Source organism: Microcebus murinus, chromosome 28, assembly GCF_040939455.1.
Source record: "Microcebus murinus isolate Inina chromosome 28, M.murinus_Inina_mat1.0, whole genome shotgun sequence".
In the NCBI taxonomy this organism is placed as follows: Eukaryota; Metazoa; Chordata; class Mammalia; order Primates; family Cheirogaleidae; genus Microcebus; species Microcebus murinus.
The window spans coordinates 14,435,693-14,462,241 of record NC_134131.1 but is presented as its reverse complement, the minus strand read 5'-3'; the positions used below and the strand labels follow the sequence as shown (position 1 = coordinate 14,462,241).

The 26,549-nt window shown below is 44.1% G+C and overlaps 1 protein-coding gene across 21 annotated transcripts in view; it reads right to left on the bottom strand.

Annotated features, from left to right (window-relative positions):
• Positions 1 to 667: 667 nt before the first annotated feature.
• The window catches only part of SETD5 (SET domain containing 5), a 79,951-nt gene continuing 54,069 nt past the window's right edge, over positions 668 to 26,549 (bottom strand). For 13 of the 21 annotated variants that reach the window (XM_075998515.1, XM_075998513.1, XM_075998519.1 and 10 more), the window contains 8 exons: positions 22,847 to 22,976; positions 14,422 to 14,669; positions 11,134 to 11,190; positions 8,796 to 9,266; positions 4,693 to 4,994; positions 3,728 to 3,861; positions 3,163 to 3,251; positions 668 to 2,828 (listed from right to left, as the gene is read on the bottom strand). In XM_075998515.1, the coding sequence (XP_075854630.1) occupies positions 2,220 to 2,828; positions 3,163 to 3,251; positions 3,728 to 3,861; positions 4,693 to 4,994; positions 8,796 to 9,266; positions 11,134 to 11,190; positions 14,422 to 14,669; positions 22,847 to 22,976 (2,040 nt within the window). In that variant the 3' untranslated portion in view covers positions 668 to 2,219. The remainder of the gene's footprint in view (positions 2,829 to 3,162; positions 3,252 to 3,727; positions 3,862 to 4,692; positions 4,995 to 8,795; positions 9,267 to 11,133; positions 11,191 to 14,421; positions 14,670 to 22,846; positions 22,977 to 26,549) is intronic. The other 8 variants (XM_075998521.1, XM_075998526.1, XM_075998531.1 and 5 more) reach the window with 2 other exon arrangements.

Sequence of the window (26,549 nt, the reverse complement as noted above, 5' to 3'; positions counted from 1 at the left end):
GTTGCTGAATGAATGAGACCAAGGTCAGTTTTTAACATTTAATTCCACTGTTGCAGACTTGCCTTAATGCTGGCCTGACTTCAATCATAAAAGGCTGAAGGAAACTTAATCAGCGTTCTTGGTCCCATTACGGGCAAAAGAAAAACCTCTACCAAGAGGCATGTGGGTCCACCTTGCCCTTTGCAGGTAAGGATAGCATTAGGAAAACCAGGCAAGGTAAGGTCACAGAATCGGACAAAGAAGTTCTCAACTTTATCATTATTATGGTTAAGAATTTTATTATCAAAATTATTACATCTCTTGTGAAAGTTCAAATGTTACAGCAAGGTGTAAACACTCCACTTGAGAAAGAAGTGATGCTTCCTCCCTTCCAAGAGTCCCCCCCCCCGCCCCCCCCCCAGAGGTCTGGTCTTGACAGCACCCTGCCCACACAGAGTGGCTGGGGTCTCTGCACGTGCCAGGCAGGGTGAGGGCCGCCTGCCCGCTGGCTTCTCCCCCAGGTTGAGAGCCAAGGGGAGAATGCAAACCCCAGCCCGAATGGAGAGACATTTACATACGTTTTATATAATATACAAAGAAACCAGCATCCCAGGCAACATGATTTCCACTCCCAGGGCTCTCCCAGACTGACGGGTTTGTCGGGGAAACGATGAAAAGAAAAGTACTCTGCTGAGGTCTCAGCATTTAAAAAAAAACAAAAAAAGAACACCTCCCCTCATTTGAGCAAACACCTGATTTCAATTTTGAAAAGTGAAATTTTGTAACAGTCACACACAAAGAGAGAAGACTGTGCATATGATAGTTGTAGGACAGGGTGGAGAAGAAGGGGATGCAAGAGGCTGGAGGGAAAAAAAGGAGGAGAAAACGAATCAGAAGTGAGGAAGGAGGGAGACTCACAGTATTATCTTGTCCAAAAGAAAAGAAGGTCCACTGCAGCACCAGGGTTACACCTGTCATATAATCACTACCCTACCATGGTTATAACTGAATACAAAATTAGATAAATAAAAACACGCCAGATATTACAGTAAACAAGTGAAAGAAATAAGCTGGCAACCGTATGGAATTTAAAAAGATTGTGTGCCCCACCTGGGGCGCCGGCCCGCCAGGGAGGCACAGCAGGCACAATGCACTGATGGGGACAAGCCAGTCTGCTCTCGTCTCTCACGCCGGGCCCCCCTCACGCAGCCACCCCCCAGAGAACCGTGGGGTGGGCCCCCACACAATCACAGCCCTGTCGGTGCCACTCCACACCCGCTTGCCCACGCCTACCCTGCCGTCACGAGTGCGTGCTCCCCGGTGATGGGGGGCGGTCCTGCTCACGGGCTCCTCAACTCCCGATTAACAGGGTGTAGAAGCAAGAAAATCCAAAGCATTCCCAAACCCCTCGGTATCCTTCCTGGTCAGACTTACTGCCAGAAGCCGGTAAGCAAGCAATGCAGCTGGCCTAGCTCACTGCTCTTCCCTCGCTCGTCTGCCTCACGCATCGCCGGGCTGTGAGATGTCTGGGGAAGGAGGAGCACGGTGGTCACAGCGGGGACAGTCTGCTCCCGGATCACCAAAAACCCACCGTGAGCTCCTCTTCAGAGAGCCGGGCACCCCTCAGCCAGAGCAGTTCCACGCTTTACCATCCCGTGTAATTCTCGGTGATTTTAAGACAAAGGTAGGGAGTATTTTTGGTGGAAACACCTTGGCCAGATATCTGCTTTTGGAATGGTTCTCTTGGGGTGAACATTTAGATACCTACCTTTCTTCTTAAGTGCATAAACCCCCACTACTACGCAGATGGCTTGGGGGTTCGAAATTGGCTCTTTTAAATTTTTTTTTCCTTTGAAAAGAAAACTTTTTTTTTTTTTAAATTTAAAAAGATGTCCTCACTGCACAAGTGACTACAGGCTACAGGCAAGGATGGGAGACGGAGGCTTCAACACAACTCATTGCACTTAGAACCATTACTAACCGAAACACCATTTGCTTGTCAACAATGTGCCCTGAACAGCAGGGAGAAACTTCTTTATAGTCTCTGCTTCAGACAAGATTTACAGCTTTCTCCAAGGCCAGAGGCCAACCTCGACCACAAGTCTTGTTTCTTGTCCACCAGACCTGATCCTCTGGCGAGTTGCACCCCTTCCCCAGCAGTATGCTCGGCCTAGCTTCCAGAGGCAGCTGGCAGGAAGCAGCTGTGGGCTCGCTCAGTCCTGTGCCCACGTCCAGAAGCCCTAGGAAAGTCCCGTCTGAGATTTGACCCCCGAGCCCTGCACTGGCTGGAGGCGGTACTGGTGCATGCTCCCACCCCCGCGCTGCGGGTGGTGCTGTGAACTGGAAACCGCAGACACCCTGGAGGCCTGGTAGGAGGAGGCCTGCCCGGCGCCGGGCAGACTGATAGTCCGTAAGTCTGACGGCAGCGACGGCCGAGAGTTCTGGGGAAAGGAGGCGGAACTCAGAGTTCCTGTGCTGGACTGGGAAACCGAGTCCGAGGCTGGCGAGTCCGAGGGCCCCTGTGGGGTAGGGCTAGCAGCGCTCGAAGGGCAGCTCCTCCGAGGAAGGCTGCTGCCGGTGCTGCTGCCAGAGTGTGGCTGGCTGCCGTGATACCCCGGCGTCCCCGCGAACGGGGCCGACGAGTCCGTGGGCGCAGGGTGGGCGGGGCTGGAGTAGGGCGCCGAGGAGAGGGCCGACTCGGAAGAGCCGTGGGAGGGGGGGTTTCCAGGCCTCAGGGCAGCAGTCCGGTAACTGTACCCTGGAGACTGGGTGGGGTGTCCTCGGAAGGGGGAGGAGCTCTGCTGGAGGAGGCTCTGTGGCTCTGTCCGGGGGCTGTCGCACTGCAGGAGCTAGGAGAGTCGGGAGGAGAAGCGTGAGCAGGCAGGCCAGTCCCCTCAAGGGCTTGGGAATGCTCACAACACCCTACTTTAAACAAACTCTTCATCTTTTTAACCATTTGTTCTTTTGAGGGCACCAAAGGCAGTAAAATGGCTGTCTTTGATAATCTTATTTATTTTCCAGCATAATTTTATTACCTGAGGGTGAGCAGATGATGATTTGCTTCCAAGGCTGCTGAAACTATATGCAAAGACAGCATCTCAACTGCAAAGAATGGCCGGGATCACAAAACACTTGGAGCCCAGAGCACACACTAAGCCCGAGACTGGCAATCCCTCCTCTCACCTGGTAGCTGTACCGGGAAGGGCTGTACACGGCCGCTCCTTTGGAGAGTGCTGCGCCCAGCGTCTCGGGGCCTTCCGAATCCGCAGCGTCTGTAAGGTGACAGGAAAAAATCAACTTGGCTTTCTAGAATAAGTGAAAAATGGCCATTGTTCATTCCAATCACCAATGCCACCACCGACCCATGCTGCTCTCTTGCGACAAACCGGGTGAGTGCAGCATGCCAGAAGGGCAAAAGGAGTGTTAATTATGGGCTATGTTTTAAATGCCTGATCTGCTTCCCGTCTCCTCCTCTCTCTTCATCCTTCATCGAGGTGGGTTCCCAGGACTTTGGAGAGATGAGAGTTACAGAAAGGTATCCCTTGGGGAAAAAGAGCAGACAGAGAGCAAGCAATGCTGGATCTTACAAACGCTGCAGCCCAAAGAGCAAGACTGGGCTGCAACCTAGCACGGATCAGAGCCCAGCTGCATCTGAAACGGACTCACCTCGTCCCAGCATTTGGTGCAAACTGTAGAGCTGAGCTCACACAACCCTGAACCTGGCTGGCAGTAGGAAGCCATGGCTCACCTGAGTCCTTCTCTGCGGCGCTGCTCTCCCACGTGGGGGAGGGCTCTCCTTTCTGGGCCGCCCTCACGCTGCTGCGGAGGACCTTCGGGATGCTGCCCCCTTCCCGGAGCCGCTCCACTGATGTGGGGACCATCCTGTGAAGGCAACAAGGGCGAGTTTAAGCCTCGGGATGCAAGAGTCTGATGTTCTCTTACAACAGCCTCTTACACTCGACTTTCCTCAGGACCAACTGAAAACAGCGTGGTTCTTCTGCCTTAAAGTATGTCAGGCACAAAAGAAAAAAAGAAGAAACACTTAAAAAATGTGGATTATGGAAATTAACTTCCTTTAACTCCCATTCTGAAATGCTAACTTTTCTCCTCTGTGGAATCGTGTGTCTGACATGCTGAAGTTTGATAAAGATTGATAAAGGTTTCACAGATAAATGAGGGTCACGCGAGCCACGTCTCCTCTTTCTCAGACTCATTTCCTCAGTCCACGATCCCTAAACTCCAGTACTTCATTCTCTACTCTACGCATTTAATACTCAGTACTTGCCACCAGCTTTATTTATTTTTTTGTTTGTGGTCCTCCCTAAACCATGCAAGTTCTTTAAGAGCGTCTTCCTGTTCCGTATATGTTAGCTGTGTGGAACAGAGACATTCCTTAACGCAACTGGAACCTGGCTGGACTCCTGACTTACCTTTCACGCAAAATGAGCACATGGAAGAGGCCGCACTAATGCCCCTGAACAACTCAGCTCCTGTGCGCCCAAAGCTCTGCTGTCCAGAGGGCTGCTCACAGGCTGGTGGCAGGGCTGTCCTTCTGCCAGCCGGAGCTGCAGCTGACGCTGCTGCACCAGCCGAGCAGACAGATGGATGGCACTGTCGCTGGCTCTCTCAGATGAAGGTTTCCCATATATTTTAGGTAAAACTGGGAATGATCCTAGATACACGCTTCTTTTCTGAGTTTAATTATAAACTTACCACCTACTGCTGATATTCTCTTGAGGTCTGCAGTGAGATGAAGAAGTGCCTCTGGAATCTGATGGGCTTACCGCCTCCAAGTGGGACAGAGAGGAATGAGATGGGGAGAATTTCTTGTGCGGGGAAGATGGAGTCCGGGCTGAGGATCCCTGCGCACCGTGGGCGCCAGAGTCCGAAACAGAGTCACTGCAGCCTTGCCCGGCTCCTAAAGACTTGCTTTTGCTCTGCGCAGAGTCACCTCCCCCACCAGCAGAATTTTCCTTGGCTTCTTGTTTCCGTTTTCGGTATTCCAGCAGGGATACCTAAAAAGGAAAAAAGAAACATTAGTGGATCACTAGCAATGGGGAAAGAAGGAAAGATGGAACCTTAGTAAACCACTAGCCAAGCCATGTAAACAGAGTAGGCACCAGCCGTTGATTCTTTTTTTTTTTTTTTTCCAGACAGAGTCTCACATTGTTGCCCAGGCTAGAGTGAGGTGCCGTGGTGTCAGTCAGCCCAGCTCACAGCAACCTCAGACTCCTGGGCTCAAGCGATCCTCCTGCCTCAGCCTCCCGAGTAGCTGGGACTACAGGCATGTGCCACCATGCCCGGATAATTTTTTTTATATATTTTTAGTTGGCCAATTAAGTTTTTTCTATTTATAGTAGAGACGGGGTCTCGCTCTTGCTCAGGCTGGTCTCGAACACCTGACCTCGAGCAATCCTCCCGCCTTGGCCTCCCAGAGTGCTAGGATGACAGGCGTGAGGCACCACGCCTGGCCCACCCAGGCGATTCTGATGGCTCTTTTGCACTCCCTGGCAATTTCTAGAGTTGGTTTTTTAAAAATGGGAGAAGAAAAAAAGAAAAAGTCAATGCTCCAGGGTCCTTAAATATGTTCAACATACACACAGGCATTTGTTACTGTCTCTGTCTGACACATAGGGAAACATGAAAGGAGTAGAAATTATTTCCAGTTGATACCTTAGCCAGCTAGCTCCAGGAAAGCTACGCATGGCAATTTCTCCGCAAGCTGCTCCTCATCTGCCTAAGCCTTACTCCTCCACAGCAGACCCCCCGCCCTGCCGAGCACCCCCCCCTGCCGTCACTGCACACGGCGCGCGCCCCGCTGCAGACCCTCCAGTGTCCCGTGTGTGTCCTAAGCCTTACTCCTCCACAGCAGACCCCCCGCCCTGCCGAGCACCCCCCCCTGCCGTCACTGCACACGGCGCGCGCCCCGCTGCAGACCCTCCAGTGTCCCGTGTGTGTCCTAAGCCTTACTCCTCCACAGCAGACCCCCCCCCCCGCCCTGCCCAGCACCCCCCCTGCCGTCACTGCACACGGCGCGCGCCCCGCTGCAGACCCTCCAGTGTCCCGTGTGTGTCCTAAGCCTCACTCCTCCACAGCAGACCCCCCCGCCCTGCCCAGCACCCCCCCTGCCGTCACTGCACACGGCGCGCGCCCCGCTGCAGACCCTCCAGTGTCCCGTGTGTGTCCTAAGCCTCACTCCTCCACAGCAGACCCCCCCCGCCCTGCCGAGCACCCCCCCTGCCGTCACTGCACACGGCGCGCGCCCCGCTGCAGACCCTGCAGTGTCCCGTGTGTGTCCTAAGCCTCACTCCTCCACAGCAGACCCCCCCGCCCTGCCGAGCACCCCCCCTGCCGTCACTGCACACGGCGCGCGCCCCGCTGCAGACCCTCCAGTGTCCCGTGTGTGTCCCTTGACTAACTGTGAGTTCTCTGAGGGCCAAGACCAAGTACATTTGGGTTTCTTATCTTTAATATCCAGCACAGAACTTGGTATACTGCAGGTGCCCAATAAATTTCAGAAATGTTCCATGATTTCTACCGCTTTTGTGAGTGATAAAGGAAACCAGAAGTCGAAGATTGTTTCCACGTTTGTCTTACTCTCCACCCAGGAGGTGAGTGTTACATACTCCTTAGTGCAGCGGTCCCCAACCTTTTTGGCACCAGGGACCAGTTTCATGGAAGACAATTTTTCCACGGATGGGGGTGGGATCGGGGAAAGGATGCGTTTGGGATGATTCAAGAGCTTTACATTTATTGTGCAGTCAAACCTCTCTGCTAGTGACGATCTGTATTGCAGCCGCTCCCCAGCACTAACATCCCCGCCTCAGCTCCACCTCACATCAGCAGGCATTGGATTCCCGTAGGAGCCGCAGCCTAGATCCCTCCCATGTGCAGGTGACAGTAGAGCTGGTCCTCCCAGGAGAACCTAATGCCACCGCAGATCAGGAGGCGGAGCTCACACGCTGATGTCAGCGACGGGGAGCGGCTGTAAAGACAGATGAAGCTCCGCTGACTCCGCTCACCTCCTGCTACGCGGCACCCAGTGCCGGTCTGTGCCCAGGGCTGGGGCCACAGCCCTAGTGGATTCTGACTCCCACGGCCACCATGCTGCTTGTGTTTGTTTCTGATGGTTCAGTGCTATTCATGCAACAGTCTTTGAAACCCATTCCTATCTTCTTCCAAATTATCTGCCAGTGTTTTCTCCTTTTTCTATCCCCTTGGGGCTCTCATTTTTTGGTCCAAATATAAAATATAGCAAAAAAATATGAAAAGTAAAACAATTCTTGTATATGCTTTTTTAGTATGTAATCTTGGAGAAAGAAGTTCATAGGCCGGGTGCAGTGGCTCACGCCCGTAATCCTAGCACTCTGGGAGGCCGAGGCAGGAGGATTGCTTGAGGTCAGGAGTTCGAGACCAGCCTGAGCAAGAGAAAGACCTCATCTCTACTGTAAATAGAAAGAAATTAATTGGCCAACTAATATATATATATATATATATATATAAATTAGCCAGGCATGGTGGCACATGCCTGTAGTCCCAGCTACTCGGGAGGCTGAGGCAGGAGGATGGCTTGAGCCCAGGAGTTTGAGGTTGCTGTGAGCTAGGCTGACACCAAGGCACTCATTCTAGCCTGGGCAACAAAGCGAGACTCTGTCTCAAGAAAACAAAAAAAAAAAGAAAAAAAGAAAGAAAAAAAAGAAGTTCATAATATTAAATTCTGGTAATATATTTCATTGCAAAGAAAATATAAAAAGCCACTAGGCTACACTGCCATGAGGACATCGCAAATACTTTGCCATTATGTGAGACCATCTCACACACAGGACGTTTAGCACCCCAGGCCCTGCCCAATACATGCCAATCGCTATGACAACCCAAAACGCTCCCATGCATCTCCAAATGGCCAAGGCTGAGAATGACTGACACAAAAAGCACATTTCTGGCACTGTATTTCTAGCTCAGTCATTCCTTACAAGTGGTGTCCCAACCTGCTAACAAGCTTTCCATGGCCTGGCCTTGTCCACCTCCCTCTGGACCTAGCTCCTGGCTTGCCTGGCCTTCTGCCGGACACGACAACACCCGACCGACCGCTGCGGAGCACCACACGTTTACTCCACACGTTTACTCGTTCTGCTCCCACTGTGGTACCACCCCTCACCTGCGTTTGCTGTCTCCATTAGTGCCCGGCTACTCTTACTCTAAGCCCATCGCTCAAACTGGCTAAGAATCTCTTGTTTGTTCTCTACACATCTGACTAGGTCAAGTCTCCCTGTAAGACAGTGTCACCATATGGGAACAACTCCTCTGGAGCATCCATCACTAGTATAATTACTTATTAACAGAATTATCTGCTAAAACTCAGTCTCACTTGCTATAAGCTCCATGAGGGCAGAACCTAGAAGGCAATATAGCACACACTGTGGAATCAAGGCAATATAGCACACACTGTGGAATCAAGACAATATAGCACACACTGTGGAATCAAGACAGACCTGGGTAGTGTCCTGACTCATCTATTTACTAGCTCTGTGAACATCGGCAAGTTACTCAACTTGCCTTAGTTTCCTTGTCTGCAAAATGGGAAGTTATCTTATAGGATTATTGTAAAGATAAAATGTATTCGAAGAGCTTAACACAGTGCCAAGAACTTGGGAAGTATAAATGATAAGTAATTATTACTCTCTTTCATTGCTTTGCCCTTTGAACTGCCTAGCAAATACATGGCACATACACACAGCAGGAACTTGTTTAATGTCTACTGAATTATTCAGTTAACAGTCTTCAAAAGGGGGTCTTGCGGAATATTAAACACTTACCTTTTTCCTCTGCGGTGGGTTCTGGGGCACAGATGGGACTCCCTCACAGGCCCTTTCACCACCAGGTGACATGGATCCACGAGAGAGGTCTTTCATAAAGCCATGTTCGTATCTGCTGGAAAACCCTTCTGCAGGAGAACAATATCCCCCGTCCAGATGCAAAGGCTTCCTGTCTCCCACCAGAGGAGACCCTCGATACAATCCATCTGCTCGAGGCATAGCGTTCAAAGGGGAGTAGGCATACATCAGGTTAAACTCTGTTCGAAAGGCCTGGTCTGAGTTTCTCATGAGGGCCTGATGTCCGTCTCCACTCCTGCCTGGGAAGCCAGTCTCAGAAGTGGGCCCGATGGAAGGATGAGCAGCCAGGTCGGAATGGCCTGAGTTGAGCAGGGAAGGTCTGTCAGCACAGCTGTTAGTGTTGGAGTCAAGGTATCCTACTTTTGTCAAATCCAGGTCTTTTCGGTGACAGAGCTGAAAGAATAAAAACCAACGGGGACACGGGGTAGAGGAGACAGGTGAAATAAAAGGGCAGAAGGAGGGGGGAGAGGGCACAGTGAGCAGAGAAAGATAAGGGGGGCAGAAGAGAGAAAGCTATTACCATCTGTCAAAGTCCCACACCCCAAGAGCGTACACAGGCCAGACTACTAAAGAATCCCGGCCTTTCCCAAATTGCTTTCCAGATGGGAATACTGGGAACATTAGAATTAGGTAATTGGCCAAATGTGAATACTTTGCCTACTTAGCCTTTCATCAGGTTTGCTGAGTCACCTTGCACGACACTAAGGGGCAAGTGGTGTATCTGGGATTTACTGGAGCCCATGAACACTACAGACTGGTGTTTTAAGACAACTGGCTCCTGGTGTTATTTGTTTCTAAATTAATATTGATGGAAGGTGGGGAAAGGGGAGGAAAGGAGAAGGCAGATGGAAAGGCAGGTATTTAAGTTACTGGTTCAGTAAACGAGGACGGCATTAAAGACATCAACCAACCAGTTCTTCACTCTCTTTCACTGTTAAGTAGGTGTGTTTCTCACACAAGTGTCTGGACACTCAATTCTTTCTTTATCCTCTAATGTATGTCAACAAATCACAAGACCACTAAATGCTCATCACTGCAGATTCTGAAACCCTGAAGTGCACCAGAATAAGCCCCACCTACCATTTGGTTATCATAAGTTCCTAAGATTTAAGTTCCCAAGATTTTCCATCACTAGGTCAACTACAGCCAGTTCTCCACAAAGAATGGTACCAGAAACCCACATACTACACCACGTCAGTCTCCAAATTATGCTATCTTAGAATCTTTAACAACTGAGGACAGTAAACTTTACTTTCCTAACAAGATAGTCAAAATATCTAAAAAATCTCTAGTACACTAGTGCAATACAACCTTTTTCAGTTTCACACTGACCCATTAAAACCCTACTGATTCAGAATTTGGTCCACCATCACTAGGTTTAGCCCTAATTTTTTATTGGAAGGGGTTGGGGTTAAAGTTCTTAAACTCTGTGAGTCCCATGAGGACTCACAGAGTTAATCACCACATTTGTGCAAAGCTAGTAACAGAAACTCTAGCACTAAAATTTGAATTGTGACATCTCGACGGCAGTCAGTTTCTGAGAAAAGCACTTGACTGACATCCTTAGAGGTATCACCTGTACAGTACCATACCCCAACCAGTGCCAAATGGTGGCCTGTGACACAAAGCCAGGGACAGATGCAGTTTCCCTGTGCACCCAGTAAGAAGCTATGGAGAAAATGTAGGAACGCTGAGAGACAGAATGACTTTTTCTTCCTAAAGAAGCTGCTCAATCTATCCACCAAAGCCCCAAACTTTTGGTTATACAAAGTTGTCAGATTAACCCTAGAAAAAGGCATGAGTCACTGCCCAACTCTTCCAACACAAGCGGTTCCCTTTTCCACCCAAGATAATAAATATCAAAAGACAGTTCATACCAACTCTTGATGCAAACGTCCCAGTTTGCTGACAGGCCCTATTTATCACCCTTTAACAAGGCTTCTACTGCATATTCAGCACCCTTTATCCTTGACATCTAGATGCTATTCCTTAGCAGCAACCACCCCTCCCCCAAACAACAAAAACCAACCCCGCGTACACACACACACACACACACACACACACACACACACTTCGTTTTTCCCCCCATGCGTGCGACTGCGAAGTCACAGTCACACAGGAAGACTCGCCGTGACTGAGTGGCCACCCTCCAGCCCGTCACCCCGCTCGCCGGGCCCCAGCCCATCCCGCACGCTCGGCAGCGCACTCACGCACACTCACTCGCAGCCTCCACGTGTGACTGAGATGGTGTGATAACTACCTCGGGTGACAGGGACTCAGGCCTATGCGCAGGGGAACTCTCGGGGGAGGATATGTTCTAGAGGAGGGAAAAGCATCTTGTTATTCATCTACTCAAAGGCAAGAAGCAAAACAAAACAAAAAATAAAAGCAAGCACAGAGGTTAGCCACGACTTTCCCGGGGGGCAGGGACTAGGTAAGAATGCACAGTGGATGTTTAACTGTGGAGATGTTGACGAACTCATCTCGGTGGACAGCACAACTTGTTAAAATGCTTCCGGGTGTCTTTGAAAGCATTTAAGGATAAACTGGTTATAATGTTTCATGCTATAAGTAAACATCTCAAGCGCATATCAAGAGTTAGATTGGTGAAATTTTACAGTGTTACACTTTTTTGTATTTTAGATGAAAGTATAGCACTTACTCTTCCTTGTTCCTTCACCCCACACCTCTTCTGACTGTCACACTTCCTTATTCTCTTATGTGCCTCAGGCCTGCCAGTGCGCTCCAGGGAGAACCCTTAGCACGCTGGGGGCCAACAGGGCCGGGGAGACGGCCAGTTCCTGCTGAGTGACAGCAGTAAGTCATGGGATTGATGGGACCTTAGCTCACAGGCTAAGTTTGGTTCTTGGAATAGTCTCATTGGACTTGAGCAGCCCCACCAATGTTCTCTCGGTTAAAATCCACTGTACTTTTGGGCACAGCGAAGAAAGCAGCACGTGGGGAGGACTTTCCCCTGAGGCAGTGCTCCCGCAACAGAGAGGGGCTAAGCAGGGAGCCCCTGATGGAAAGGCGTCAATGAAAGGAAGTGGAGTGATGGTGGTGGCGTGGTGAGGACCCAGGGTGCCAGGGCTGAGGTAAGGGCACGGTTCCTAATGTAGTGGACTTTGGACAGTGGTGGCCTGGTGGCAGGTCTCTGCTGTGCTGGGGAATGAGGCAGCTTGGCAGGGTTCGGCCGCGAGTGAACTGCATCCGACAGGGTCGGTGGTCTGTGGGGGGGGGGTGTGCGAAACGCAGAGTGGAGCACGGCTCTCAGAGCAGGAAAGAAGGGGAGGGTGCTGTGGGGGGAGGAGAGGCTAAACTCATCCTGACCTTCTCATACTGCTTTCACTGCTCTTTCTAGATGCTTTCTTCTGAATTTTATTCTCTTCCACTGCTTACCTCACCTTCTTCCTGAATGCTTTTATCCTTTTCAAAAATATCATTTCCTAAACTAAGCTGGTCTTTACTTATGATGTTTTTTGGTTTTTTTTACATTTTTCTATGTATCATAGTCTTTGATAGAAAAAAAGACTCCCTCTCTGGACTAGAACACAGGAAAAAGTATATAGCCATTAGAATGGTGATAAAAATGGGTCAGGGTGGTGAGTTTGTTTTTTCATGGATGAGAGAGGCTAAATTTCCTTAGTTTAATCCTAAATTTATAAAAGTAAAACCGTGCACTGAACCTGTTGTTATTTAATCAAATACTTTCTTTCCCTCATGGTCTTCTAACATTATGCTCACACCATGCGTCACTAAGATGGTCACTGATTTAAAAAAACCAAAAACCTTGTATCAGCACAGTGCTTCGCAGTTATCCAAGACACTACAAGGGACAGGGAATACACCGAGTGCTGAATCTGCTTGTTTGAGAAGGTATGTACCTTCTAGTTTTTATGATTTCACATTTATAATAAAACCTATATTGAAGTAGGAAACTCTACTGTTATGATCTCTTGCCCTCCAGCGAGAAGTCCTCTCACATCTTCCTATAAAGCTCTAGTTGTTAACTGAAAAACCAACTGCACGTAGACAAAGTCAAGTTAGAAAGGCCTGAATCAGCTGCTTTATTATCTTGCTAAAAAGGATGCCCCAAAGAATTAGGTAAAGAGTAACTTCCCTAGAAAAATCAAATCTAGGCCGGGCGTGCTGGCTCACGCCTGTCATCCTAGCACTCTGGGAGGCCGAGGCAGGCGGATTGCTCGAGGTCAGAAGTTCAAAACCAGCCTGAGCAAGACCCCGTCTCTACTAAAAATAGAAAGAAATTAATTGGACAACTAAAAAATATATATACAAAAAATTAGCCGGGCATGGTGGCACATGCCTGTAGTCCCAGCTACTCGGGAGGCTGAGGCAGGAGGATCGCCTGAGCCCAGGAGTTTGAGGTTGCTGTGAGTTAGGCTGACGCCATGGCACTCACTCTAGCCTGGGCAACAAAGTGAGACTCTGTCTCAAAAAACAAACAAACAAACAAAAAAAATCAAATCTAACTGGGTTTCCCCTTCCACCCAGAAAGAGGTTTACTCTAAGTTAATACGGTCTAGAGTCAGCTACAGAATACAGCTCTGCTTTCAACATTGCTAGCTATCTCTTCCTGGGTTACTTGTATGAACATCCAGGTATTTTTAATCCTCACACTCTCATAAACACCGAATTGGGAAGATGAGGTTGGTTAGAACGTTTCCCTTTCTCTAAACACATATCTGGAGAAGTACAAGCTGGGCAGAGCTGAGTGTTTAGTGGTCAGAATAAATTCTTCTGAGCAGGAAGAGAGAGTATCCATTTAACTTAATTACAATTCAAAGCAACATGCAATAGATGAGTTTTTTTTAAATATTCAAACCTGTCACCCAAACCTGAATACTAAAGAGATTCAGAAACACTTTTTGAAAGAGCTGAGGCAGATACTTGTAAATTAATTCAAAGAGCGAATGCCATAATTTGTCTCTTATAAAATGCATGTTGCAATTGTCTTGTCTACTTCTCACTCCTAACACATCGTAACACGGAGGGAAAGTAGCCTGGAGTAGGTAAAACCCGCATCACCATGAGCCATAACCCGATGCGTTCCGAACCTCTGTTCACTGAGGCTACGCTGAAAATACCAAACAACCCGGGACAGACACGTCACTTATTGAAAGGCCTAGACACAAGAGACACAATCAATCAGCATACTCTGAGTTCTTCCTCTGGTGTTGCTAACAGTTACTACTGGGAGCGAAAGGTCTATTTGACCAAGGCACACAGCGGAGATAAAGGTGGAGCTCTGACGCGCTCGCTACCTAGAACCACGGAGACTGGCGGGCGACGCGTGAAGACAGAGGGACGGGGTCTGTGGGGGCACCGTTCCTACTCTGGATGTGCAGGGGCTGCCAAGACGAGAGGCTACGAGACAACAGGCCACACCGACCCTGAAGTTTCCCATTCTCCTGCTGAGATGGAGGCGGAAGATAGTAAAGAAACATCTGGAAGGGTACTGTATTTGAAATGAGGAGATGCGAAAGATGGTTTTCATATCAGGCACTCCCAACAACCAAACCCAAATCACCTCAAACTGGAGAGGAGTGTTGCAGCGACTGGCAGTAGTCAGAGATGTGATTGGTGAAAACATGAGGCTGTACCCATTCCGACATTCCTCTTCTCCTGGGTGAGATGGACCAGGTATGGCCAGCTGGGGGCTCTTTGAGCCTGAATTGGGAAGCGGTGGCGTGACTGGAGACAGAGGGCGAAGTAACTTGGTGACATTCTGTTCCATCAGATAGCGAGACTTCCATTTCTTTAATGGGCTCAACAAGTCTGTGAAATACAAAGCTTGGATGAGAATTTGAAACCACACCTTAATGGGAGGCTCTGTACTAAAGTCACTAATCTCTAACCTACAACAGCTCTTAAACTCCTCTTTGGCCTCATCCCACTAAATTATGTCCTCTGATCAAACCGAAAGCCCAAGGGGAATTCTTTAATTACCACACTTAAAATAATTCTCAAAATACTTGATATCTCCCAAAATACTATATCTGGAGAAACTCCAGATGAATCTAACAATTCTAGTGACTATCCCTAGAGCTATTAATTTAATCTCTTTCAGTGCAAAATATAAATTTCTTTTACATAGAATCTCCAAGAATCTTAGATCTTTGTTACTTCATTAAAATCACCCTCTACTTAATTGCCACACCACCGACTAAAGCTACTGGGGCGCTAATTCCCTTTAATCTTCTTATGTATTTGTGCTCCTCTGCAGCGGCTCTTTGTATATTTCTACAGTACACAGTTCCCTGATCTATACCTAACCCCTGGTGTTAGAGTACTGAAAAGTGTGACATAATTTTTATAAAAAATTCTCCCAACCATTTAAAAAAAAACCTAGGCTGGTACTTCTCTTCTGATTAGAATAATCCTACTTTCTATACTTCTTAGATTCACTTAAAAAAAAAACCAAAAAACCAAGTTACTACACTATATTTTAGTGACCAGTCAAACCAAAGTACCTATCTCACTCGATTCTCAGAGGAAGAATATGCTTTTATTCATTTACAGTCAAAATGACATTTATTTACTTAATGCCCACTATATGGAAACCACTGAACTAGGTATGAGTGGGGGAATGGTTATTATATACTCTATTTTCGAGGGGCTTACAAATTCTAAGAAATAGAGAAAACGTGAGACGTGTTTAATATTAGTATGATCAAGAGAGGTGATCATATTCCTAGTGTTAGTAAAAACAGCTACAATTCCTAAGTGATTATTATATACCAGGCATTGTACTGCATGCTTTATGTGAAATATCTGATTTAATTTGAAAAATTCTACTAATTGAACACTATTATCATTAACTGCATGTTAAAGGTGAGAAATTTGATGTGTGAAAAGATAAAGACTAGGTAATCTCACTCGCTGGACATTCTTAACACTAGGTTAGAGAATACCCCAAGGCTTAGGGAAAGGATTGCACTTGCATCCCAGGCCCTCAAGGAAAAGTTCTGGGTCAGTAGGTCACGATCAGAGTTACATTTTCAGGAAGAGTTAGGAGGCACTGAACTCAGGCAGTAGATGTTTAATTGGAGAGAGGGAAGAATGAATGCAAAAACTACTGGACATGTATATTTTACTTTCTGGTATCTCAGAATTTTTTTATTTTCCTAATCTAGGAAATCTGGAAGTATATTCACATTTTCCTTTTGTTCCAAGTACTAAATTTTCTTTCCTCCTTTTAAAAGTGCCTAGGTATAAAAACAAACAAACATGTAATTCATGGCTTATATTCAGAATAACTTTTGTATATTTCAAGGGTCTTAAACAATGAATCTTTTAGAACAGGGGCCCCCAACCTATGGTGAGTTGTATAATTACTTCATTATATATTACATGTAATAACAATAAAGTACACAATAAATGTAACGTGCTCGAGTCATTCTGAAACCATTCCCTAACCTGCTCTGCCCTGTGGAAAAACTGCCTTCCACGAAAATGGTCCCTGGTGCCAAAAAGGGTGGTAAACACTGTGTTAGAAGCCCACTGCACTGCTAGGTCCAGCACTGTAACTGCTAAAGTCAATTACGTAATTGATGAAGTTTATGGCAAAAAAGTTAGAAGGTAAGAGATGAAAAGTGCCACCTGCAAGTCAATGTACATGGCGTTCACCTAACATTTATTTACTGAGTATTTATCATGATGCTGCATTCAACAAAACAGACATCTGCCCTTGTAAAGGTTACGGGCCAAATCATTTGCCTTCTTTTTCTTTTTTTGAGACAGAGTCTCACTTTGTTGCCTAGGCTAGAGTGAGTGCCGTGGTGTCAGCCTAGCTAACAGCAACCTCAAACTCTTGGGCTCAAGCAATCCTCCTGCCTCAGCCTCCCAAGTAGCTGAGACTAAGGCATGTGCCACCATGCCCGGCTACTTTTTTCTATATATATATATTTTTTTAGTTGGCCAATTAACTTGTTTCTATTTATAGTAGAGACAGCGTCTGGCTCTTGCTCAGGCTGGTTTTGAACTCCTGACCTTGAGCAATCCGCCTGCCTCAGCCTCCCAGAGTGCTAGGATTATAGGTGTGAGCTACGCTCCCGGCCACATTTGCCTTCTTTTTCAAATGCTATTTTATTTTTTACATAGCTATCAAATTTTATGTAGTCAAATCTATCCATCATTTATTGTTTTTCCTTACTTTTACTCAAGTAATTCCCAAGATTATATAAACACACAAACTTGAAATCATATCTACAAATAAATGCACTGCTGATATCATGGTGTATTTTTATGCAGATGTTCTTTTTTTTTTTGATACAGGGGTTGGGCTCTGTCACCCAGGCTGGAGTGCAGTGGCATGATCATAGCTCACTGCAATCTCAAACTCCTAGGCTCAAAGGACCCTACCACTTCAGCTTCTTGAGTATAGCTGAGACTATAGGTATGTACCACAATACCCGGCTAATTTTTCTAATTTTTTTTTTTATAGAGACAGGGGCTATGTTGCCCAGGCGGGTCTTGAACTCCTGGCCTCAAGCAATCCTCCCACTTTCTGCCTCTGAAAGTGCCAGAATTATAGGTATGAGCCATTGCGTGTGGCCCAGATGTCTCTCTTGATGTGGCCTCAATGATTCCTTCCTCACCCGCACTGCTCAGTAACTATTTTCGCTCAGAAATACATGGTAAAAATATCTTTAAGACAATCATAGAAAAATACAATTCAGTTTTTAAAGGCCGATGACATCATAAAATTTAACCAATTTCAGTATTTTTCACTTTTCGTTACTATAAATATATCCCAATGGTCATTAATTTTGTTCTATATGTTTCTGCACTTGTTTCAGTATGTTAGGACAAATGGGTACAATGTACAACTGTTAAATCAAAAGAATGTCTACATATGCTAACTATATACTTATTCTTGTGAGAACTGCCTGTTCTTCAGCCTGCATTCTACTGGGGTATTAATCTTTTTCTTGATTTGTAAGAGTTCTTTAAATTAAAAAAAAAAACGGTGACCCTTTGTCAAAAATGTTACAACTATATTTTCCTAGTTTGCTGTCCTTCAATTTTATTTACAAGTCACTGCTATACAATGTTTTATATTTTTATTTAGTTAGATGGACCAATCATATTCCTTTATTTTCTGCCTCTGGTATCATGTTTTTGCTACCCTACCCTGAGACTATAAAAATGCCAGGCTACTTTCCCTTTATATCCCTGTTTAATTTTGTAATTTACATTTTGATTCAAACAGAACATACTTTAGTATGAGGTAGTGATTATTCTACCCTTTTTCTTTTTTTTTTTCTTTTTTTCTTTTTTCTTATTTTTTTATTTATTTTTTATTTTTTTGAGACAGAGTCTCGCTTGTTGCCCAGGCTAGAGTGAGTGCCGTGGCATCAGCCTAGCTCACAGCAACCTCAAACTCCTGGGCTCAAGCAATCCTGCTGCCTCAGCCTCCCGAGTAGCTGGGACTACAGGCATGCGCCACCATGCCCGGCTAATTTTATATATATATTAGTTTGGCCAATTAATTTCTTTCTATTTTAGTAGAGACGGGGGTCTCGCTCTTGCTCAGGCTGGTTTCGAACTCCTGACCTCGAGCAATCCGCCCGCCTCAGCCTCCCAGAGTGCTAGGATTACAGGCGTGAGCCACCGCGCCCGGCTTATTCTACCCTTTTTCCATGCCAAATAGCTGGCCTAACACCCTCTTCCAAACCCCTTTGTAATTGTAGTATTATAATTTCCCCATTGATTTGAAATACCATATTTATCCTATTAGATTCTTACACATACTGGGTTTCTTTCTTTTCTTTTTTTGAGACAGTCTTACTCTGTTGCCTGGGCTAGAGTGCCGTGGCATCAGCCTAGCTCACAGCAACCTTAGACTCCTGGCCTCAAGTGATCCTCCTGCCTCAGCCTCCCGGGTAGCTGGGACTACAGGCACATGCCACTGAGCCCGGCTAATTTTTTTCTATTTTTAATTGTTTGGCCAATTTTTTTCCATTTATGTTAGAGACGGGGTCTCACTCTTGCTCAGGCTGGTCTCAAACTGAGTTCAAGCATCCTCCCACCTTGGCCTCCCAGAGTGCTAGGATTACAGGCATGAGCCACCGGGCCAGGCCTCCTGGGTTTATTTCTGAATGTAATTCTGTCCACTTACTGTCCAACATGGAATCAGTATTCATACACTTTTTAGTAAAACTGTTAGAGCAATTCCAGTTATTCTACTTTAGTTCTCCAAAATATTTTGACTATTCTAGCAACAAACTGTTGTAGAAACAATTCATCAACCATATTCACACTACCAAAAAAAAAAAAGTTAGGGTTTTAAATGGTGTTATACACAATTCAGGAGTAATCTGGGGAACATTCTCACTCAGGAATGTGGCATGATCTTTCAGTTACTCAAGCTTTGATCATGTCCCTCTTCATGTAAATGTACCACAGTTATAAATAATATGGTTTAGGGCCGGGCAAGGTAGCTCATGCTTGTAATCCTAGCACTCTGGGAGGCCAAGGCCGGAGGAATGCTTGAGAGCTCAGGAGTTTGATACCAGCCTGAGCAAGAGCGAGACCCTGTCTCTACTAAAAATAGAACATCAGCTGGACAACTAAAAACATGTAGAAAAAAATTAGCCGGGCAAGGTGGCACATGCCTGTAGTCCCAGTTACTCGGGAGGCTGAGGCAGAGATCCCTTGAGCCTAGGAATTTGAGGTTGCTGTGAGCTATGCTGACGCCACGGCACTCACTCTAGCCTGGGCAACAGAGTAAGACTGTCTCAAATAAATAAATAAAAATAAACAATCAGGTTTACTCTCCAGTGTTCTCTACTTTTTGTTACTATTGTGAATAGAACATACTTCTCTTACTAGGTTATCTACATGCTAACATAATAAAATGTCTATATATTTGTTTTTATATCCAGCTACTTTACTGATCCCTACCAGTTTTGCAATTAATTCTCTTGGCTTTTCTTGGTAGATGATCGTATTATAATATTTGGACACGATAACACATACCTTCTTTGCTGGTACTTGAATATCTAAGTTTTTTGGGTAATCATTTTGGCTAACAATTCCAGAATATGTTAAATAATAATGGTAACAGAGAAACACTTCGATAATACATTTTAAGGTTTAACCAGTTTTCACAATGATATATGATAATTTGCAATTGTTTTCAGATAGAGATTTTAAAAACTATGTTATTTTATTATTAAATTTATAACAGTCACTATATTATTACATCTCTGACAACTGACCTGCTCACAAATGAATTATATTAATAGTTTTTAAATATGAAACCATCCTTATATTCCTAGGAGAAACTTTATTTGTTCACAGCATATTATTCTTCTAATATTCTTCTATTTTTTTTTTTTTGAGACACAGTCTCACTCTGTTGCCCAGGCTAGAGTGAGTGCCGTGGCGTCATCCTAGCTCACAGCAACCTCACACTCCTGGGCTCAAGCGATCCTCCTGCCTCACCCTCCCAAGTAGCTGAGACTACAGGCATGTGCCACCATGCCTGGCTAATTTTTTCTATATATACATTAGTTGGCCACACTTTAAAAGCTGCCAATAAATTGATAGCATTAATTGAAATCTGGCACCAAATTTCTTTATATTAATCTTGTTTGACTAAATCTCCCTAATTTGGCTGGGCGTGGTGGCTCACACTCTGGGAGGCCGAAGTGGGAAGGTCATTTGAGCTCAGCCTGAGCAAGAGTGAGACCCCATCTCTACTAAAAAAAAATAGTAGAGACGGTCTCGCTCTTGCTCAGGCTGGTTTCGAACTCCTGACCTCGAGCAATCCGATGCCTCGGCCTCCCACAGTGCTAGGATTATAGGCGTGAGCCACCGTTCCTGGCCATAATACATTGTTTCTATACAATTTTAGCTTTTATGAATTCAGAACTTTAACGTACATAGTATCCATAAATACATGATAAGAAAGAATATTCTGTGTACAAAAGTAATAGTAATATTTCCTATTATGGGTCTACTATCATACTGATCATCTTATATACATTACTCAATCCCATTTGATTCTTCCTACAATACCAACACCCCCCCCCATTTCTTGATTTACATCTTCTTGGCATTCTTAAGAAAACAAAACAAAACCAATAAACAAAAAGAATTCCTCAGGATTTATGCTAACTTGTAGCAATGATTCACTCATTTGTCTACTGCTTGATTGTCAAAATAAGTATTTTCTTTCTGTTACGTTGCTCCTTAAGGACAAGGGGTGTCGTGAATGTTTCTCACTGCTACAGACTACAGTAGATGCTCAAAAATAAAGGGTGGAGACTAACAGTCGTAATTCCATTCCAGCCAGGGCATGCAACAACAAAGGCATTTTTCCTACAAGTGTTTGCTAGTCAGGACATGTATCACTTATACAATCTCCTGTTCCCAACCTTAACGACACACATACATAACGAGAGTGAGAGCAAGAGAGAGAGAGCCACATGGTAATCTATTTGAGCTAAGTTATATTCTCATCACACTTTAAAAGCTGCCAATAAATTGATAGCATTAATTGAAATCTGGCACCAAGATTTCTTTATATTAATCTTGTTTGACTAAATCTCCCTAATTTGGCTGGGCGTGGTGGCTCACATTCTGGGAGGCCGAAGTGGGAGGGTCATTTGAGCTCAGCCTGAGCAAGAGTGAGACCCCATCTCTACTAAAAAAAAAATAAAAAGAAATTAGCCAGACAACTAAAAAAAAAAAAGAAAAAAATATATAAAATATTAGCTGGGCATGGTGGCGCATGCCTGTAGTCCCAGCTTCTCGGGAGGCTGAGGCAGGAGGATCGCTTGAGCCCAGGAGTTGGAGGTTGCTGTGGGTGAGGCTGACGCCACGGCACTCTAGGTCTCTAGCCCAGGCAACAGAGTGAGACTCTGTCTCAATCAATCAATCAATCAATCAAATCAAATCAAATAATCTCCCTAATCTTTGACAAACACCAGAACAAAATATTTTAAATAAATGGTATCATTTCTTTTAGATAATTTATAAGGCAAAATCCAATCTGGAGACAGAAGAATAAACTAAGTCAATAATTTAAAAAATGGTAGGCTCACTTTTTTCTAAATAAAGTCAGAATTTTAATAAAAAGCAGACATTACTAATAAAAATAAATTTAAGTTTCTAATATTTACTCAGCAAGTTGATGAATGAGAACAATGAAGTGGTTTTTATGAAAATCTGAAATATTATCATATTAGCTATAGCATTACATGAGCTTTAGTACTTTATTTTAGATTTTATTTTGATTGTGTAATATTTAAAAAACTGATTTAGAGATAAACTTACAAAAATAACACAGAACCTTTCAATTATGCTGATATTTTCAGGAGAAACTTTGGTAAAAAGACTGTCCCAAAGTAAGAAGGTAACATAAGTTAATGCACCAATGCTTTCAATTAGATTCCCTGAAAGTCACTGTGAAAAGCAATGAACCAGATGATTTTTCATGGCCATCTACTTTAAAAATACACAAAGAACCTTATACTGGATTTAAAGCTGTATCTTTTAAAAAATTTTACACTAACTGTGCATCCTTTTAAAAACAATTAATAGTAATTTTTCATTTACTTCATTCATCCCTTGGCCCCTCAAACCACGCTTCACCAAACTCAATCAGAATTTAGAGTCTTTCCTGATATAGTGTTCCATCACTTTCTTGCCTTCCCCCCCATTATCAATATGGATATAAATTTCCTAAACTTACTACTTTAAATGTATCTAACCTTTTTATAACCATTTCTGCTGTTATCTGTATACTGTCTAGTTCCTTCTTTGTCGTCCTGGGAAAACTGATCCCTGACTTGAGATCTCTCTCTTCTTCTGTAAAGACAGATGTAAAGTAACTATTTAGAGAACATGCTATTTCTCTTTTTTATCAGTATTCATACTGAAATTTTTTATGTGGATCTGAAACAATCATCAGTCATGTATTCAGAAAGGTTTTAGATACGTACCTGCATTGTCTTTGCAGATACTAGAAGAGCTACTATTCTCATTACTTTGGTATAGGTGCTGAGTTCTAGTCTCTTGGGGTACAGATGAAGTTTGAGTCATCCCTTCTTCCAAGGCTTGTTTTATCCAGCGCTATAATGGGAAAAGAACCAGGGAATTATCAATAACTACTTAAAACTATTTAGTACACCTATTTTAAATGCACATCAATTGTGAGAGATACAATCCAACACACTCATTCAGTCCCACACAGTCAAGTATTTTACTGTCTTGTGTTTCAGTATATTGGAACATCACGCCATCAGCTCCTTCTACCAGGCAAAACTGAGAAAATCTGGATTACACATAATGAGATTGCATAAAAAAACAAAACAAAAAACACAACCACCAAAAAACCCCAAATCAATAATAAATGACTCATATTCAACTTTTCATACTGCTTACGATGGCGTAAATGGGAAGACATAAGGATGAAACCTTAATATTCACTTAAGAGATACTCTCATAACAAAATAAAACTAATACATAAAATAAGCACCTAGCAGGAGGATAAAGATCTCTTAAGAGTTGTCTGGCCTGTGCTGGGACACGTGAAGAGGTCATAAAGACTCTCAGAAGATTTTGGATGAGAAATAACAGCTCTTTAACACAGGTACCAAAAGACTTTTAAAAGGTCTACTCTGAAATGGAACATCCTACGGGTTTCCCTGCCGTATCAAGTAGTTTCTTTAAATTACGCACAAATAACGCAAATCACAGAATGACCTACAGAAATCAAAAAAGGGAAAAATAAAAAAGAAGCCCTCTCTAATTAGTCATATATTTCTGGTAGTAAAGATTAAGACCTAAATCGAAGAGAAATAAATGTAGGCCAGCCCGTAAGATTATGCATCCTGTGAAAGAAAGATTTTTTTACACATAGTTGTGTTTTTTTAAGATATATAGATGCAGGTTGCCCAACACTCTGTGGCTTTCCTGCCCTGACATAAGACAGATCAAACTTTGATAAACATCATTTCTGAGTCGGATCCTCCCCCAAATAGGAAAAGTAAAGGTGAAATATTATTATAATTTTATACCTTTGGAAAACATGTATTAATTACAGGTAAGTAAATATTCTCTTCACCTAAGAGAGCAATTCTAATAGATTTCCCCTCTCAGAAATGTAGGATGTAGTCCAGGAAAATTTTACCAAGAAAAATCTTGTGTCATGTAAATGTCATGTGGCCTGCTAAATGAAAGCAAAAACACAACTGTAAACATGAAGAGATGAGAGTGAACTGAGTATGCATCAGGAGACTTCAGTGGTCATTTGAATCACATCAACATTTTAGGATATGACCAGGTCTCTGAAAAGCCAGAACAATGCCAAGAATGAATTCTCTTAGATACAGAAGAATACTGATGTAAAGACGAGTTGTCAGAACCATACATAGATACTCAGCACAGAAGAGAACGCAGAGGTCATCTTGTGCAAAACAGTCATTTTATAGATGGAGGAAAATTAGGCCTAGTAGTAAAAAAAAAAAATCTGTTCCAGACACCTTTAGTACAAGTTTTTCTTTTCAGAGCAGATGACAGAACTCATGGAGGAAAGCTCAGTGAGCCCAGAAATGAGTAATTTTTTTTTTTTTTTGAGACAGAGTCTCGCTTTCTTGCCTAGGCTAGAGTGAGTGCCGTGGCGTCAGCCTAGCTCACAGCAACCTCAAACTCCTGGGCTCAAGCGATCCTCCTGCCTCAGCCTCCCGAGTAGCTGGGACTACAGGCACAAGCCCCCATGCCCGGCTGATTTTTATATATATATATTAGTTGGCCAATTAATTTCTTTCTATTTTTATGGTAGAGACGGGGTCTCGCTCAGGCTGGTTTTGAACTCCTGACCTTGAGCAATCCGCCCGCCTCGGCCTCCCAGAGTGCTAGGATGACAGGCGTGAGCCACCGCGCCCGGCCGAGAAATGAGTAATTTTTTATACTTCCAGGGTTTAAGTAGATGTACCCATAAAAGAATTTACAGCCTGGACCTGATGACTAAAAAAGGGAATATAAAACCACAACAAGAACATTCTAGAAATAAGATGTTGCCATGGTTTGCTACAAGGTTAAACACAGCAAACATGGTCAAACCCATTCCTCCTGGCCCTGTTATAGATTTTCACAGTATTTCAGGACTCACACAAATATTTGTGTTACTTTGTATGGAACAAGATCTAATTCTCCCATGAATAATAAATTAATGTTAGAGCTCCCCATCTCTACTGCTTGCCCAAATTCTATCTTAAGTTATTAATGTCATAAGACCATTTCGCCCTTCTCTGAAACTCTGTATCAAAGTGAACTACAAAAGTTTTTTAGGAGGTTCAAAGATGGGTGAGAGAAGTGTTTTAAAGGGTCTCATTATTATAGGGAAAGAAAAAGAAGTTACATCGCTTTTGGAATCTAAAAGATATGGGTTGAAACTTGGCTGTGCAACTTACTGGCTGCCTCACCTTGGGCAACAGATACCAAACCTTCTGGATCTACAAATTTAGGCCAATAACCCCAACTTCATAGGGTTGTTGTGAAGGGTTAAGTGAGATAATGTATATAAAGAAAGCTTGTAGCACAGGACGCAGAGCAGGTTTTCAGTGAGTCCTTATCCAACCTAATTTTAATGCTATGTTTACAGAAACACAGATTAATAACCCTTTAGTTTATACAGTGAAATACCAATGCAAAACACAGTGCTTCATTACCAGTCGTTGGTTTTCTAAGAAATCTGGGACATCAAATCCCCTATACACATTATGTCTAGAAGGTGACTTTAAAGAGAACACGGTGGGGTACTAATGAAATGCTTTTTGGCCACCTATAACTGCTTCTATTCTAGAATAGTAACTGAAGTAAGATCTTTAAAAAGACACACTATAAAATGCTTTTTAAGAACTGTGACTCGATTTAATTTAGAAACTCCAGGGATATCATAAAATGTTCTGTCAAATACTCTAAGAATCTGAGTACAAATATACAGATACAACTTCATTTATACTGTTTTTAACTCATTAGGTCTTTACCTCCTTTAATCAGATATTAAACAGTAGGCCTATTACGAATATACTGTTTTAACTAATGGAGAGTGGTTAAACTGGATTAACCAGTTTAACCACTCTCCAGTGGTGAACCCTGGAGAGTGGTTTTTCTCATCTATCTGCTTAACTTATACTCCAAGGGATTTTCAGATTTTTATTACAATTTTGTTTAATCATGGAAACGTTCTTAGGTCCTGCACTAAGATGAATCCTTCCTAACCAATCTAAAAATAACTCTTCCACAGTCCCCTAAAGCTGAGTTCGATTTTGATTTCTAGCTAAAAGATTCAAAATTCAATTCCATTTTGCCCTAATGGCTACATTCTTCTTTTGTAATACAATTTGGTATGTTTACAGTAAACATTACAAGCAGTGATTTAAACTTAAACAATTGTTGGCCGGGTGTGGTGGCTCACGCCTGTCATCCTAGCACTCTGGGAGGCAGAGGTGGGCAGATCGCTCAGGTCAGGAGTTTGAAACCAGCCTGAGCAAGAGCAAGACCCCGTCTCTACTAAAATAGAAAGAAATTAATTGGCTTACTAAAAATATATAGAAAAAATGAGCCGGGCATGGTGGCGCATGCCTGTGGTCCCAGCTACTCGGGAGGCTGAGGCAGGAGGATCGCTTGAGCCAGGAGTGT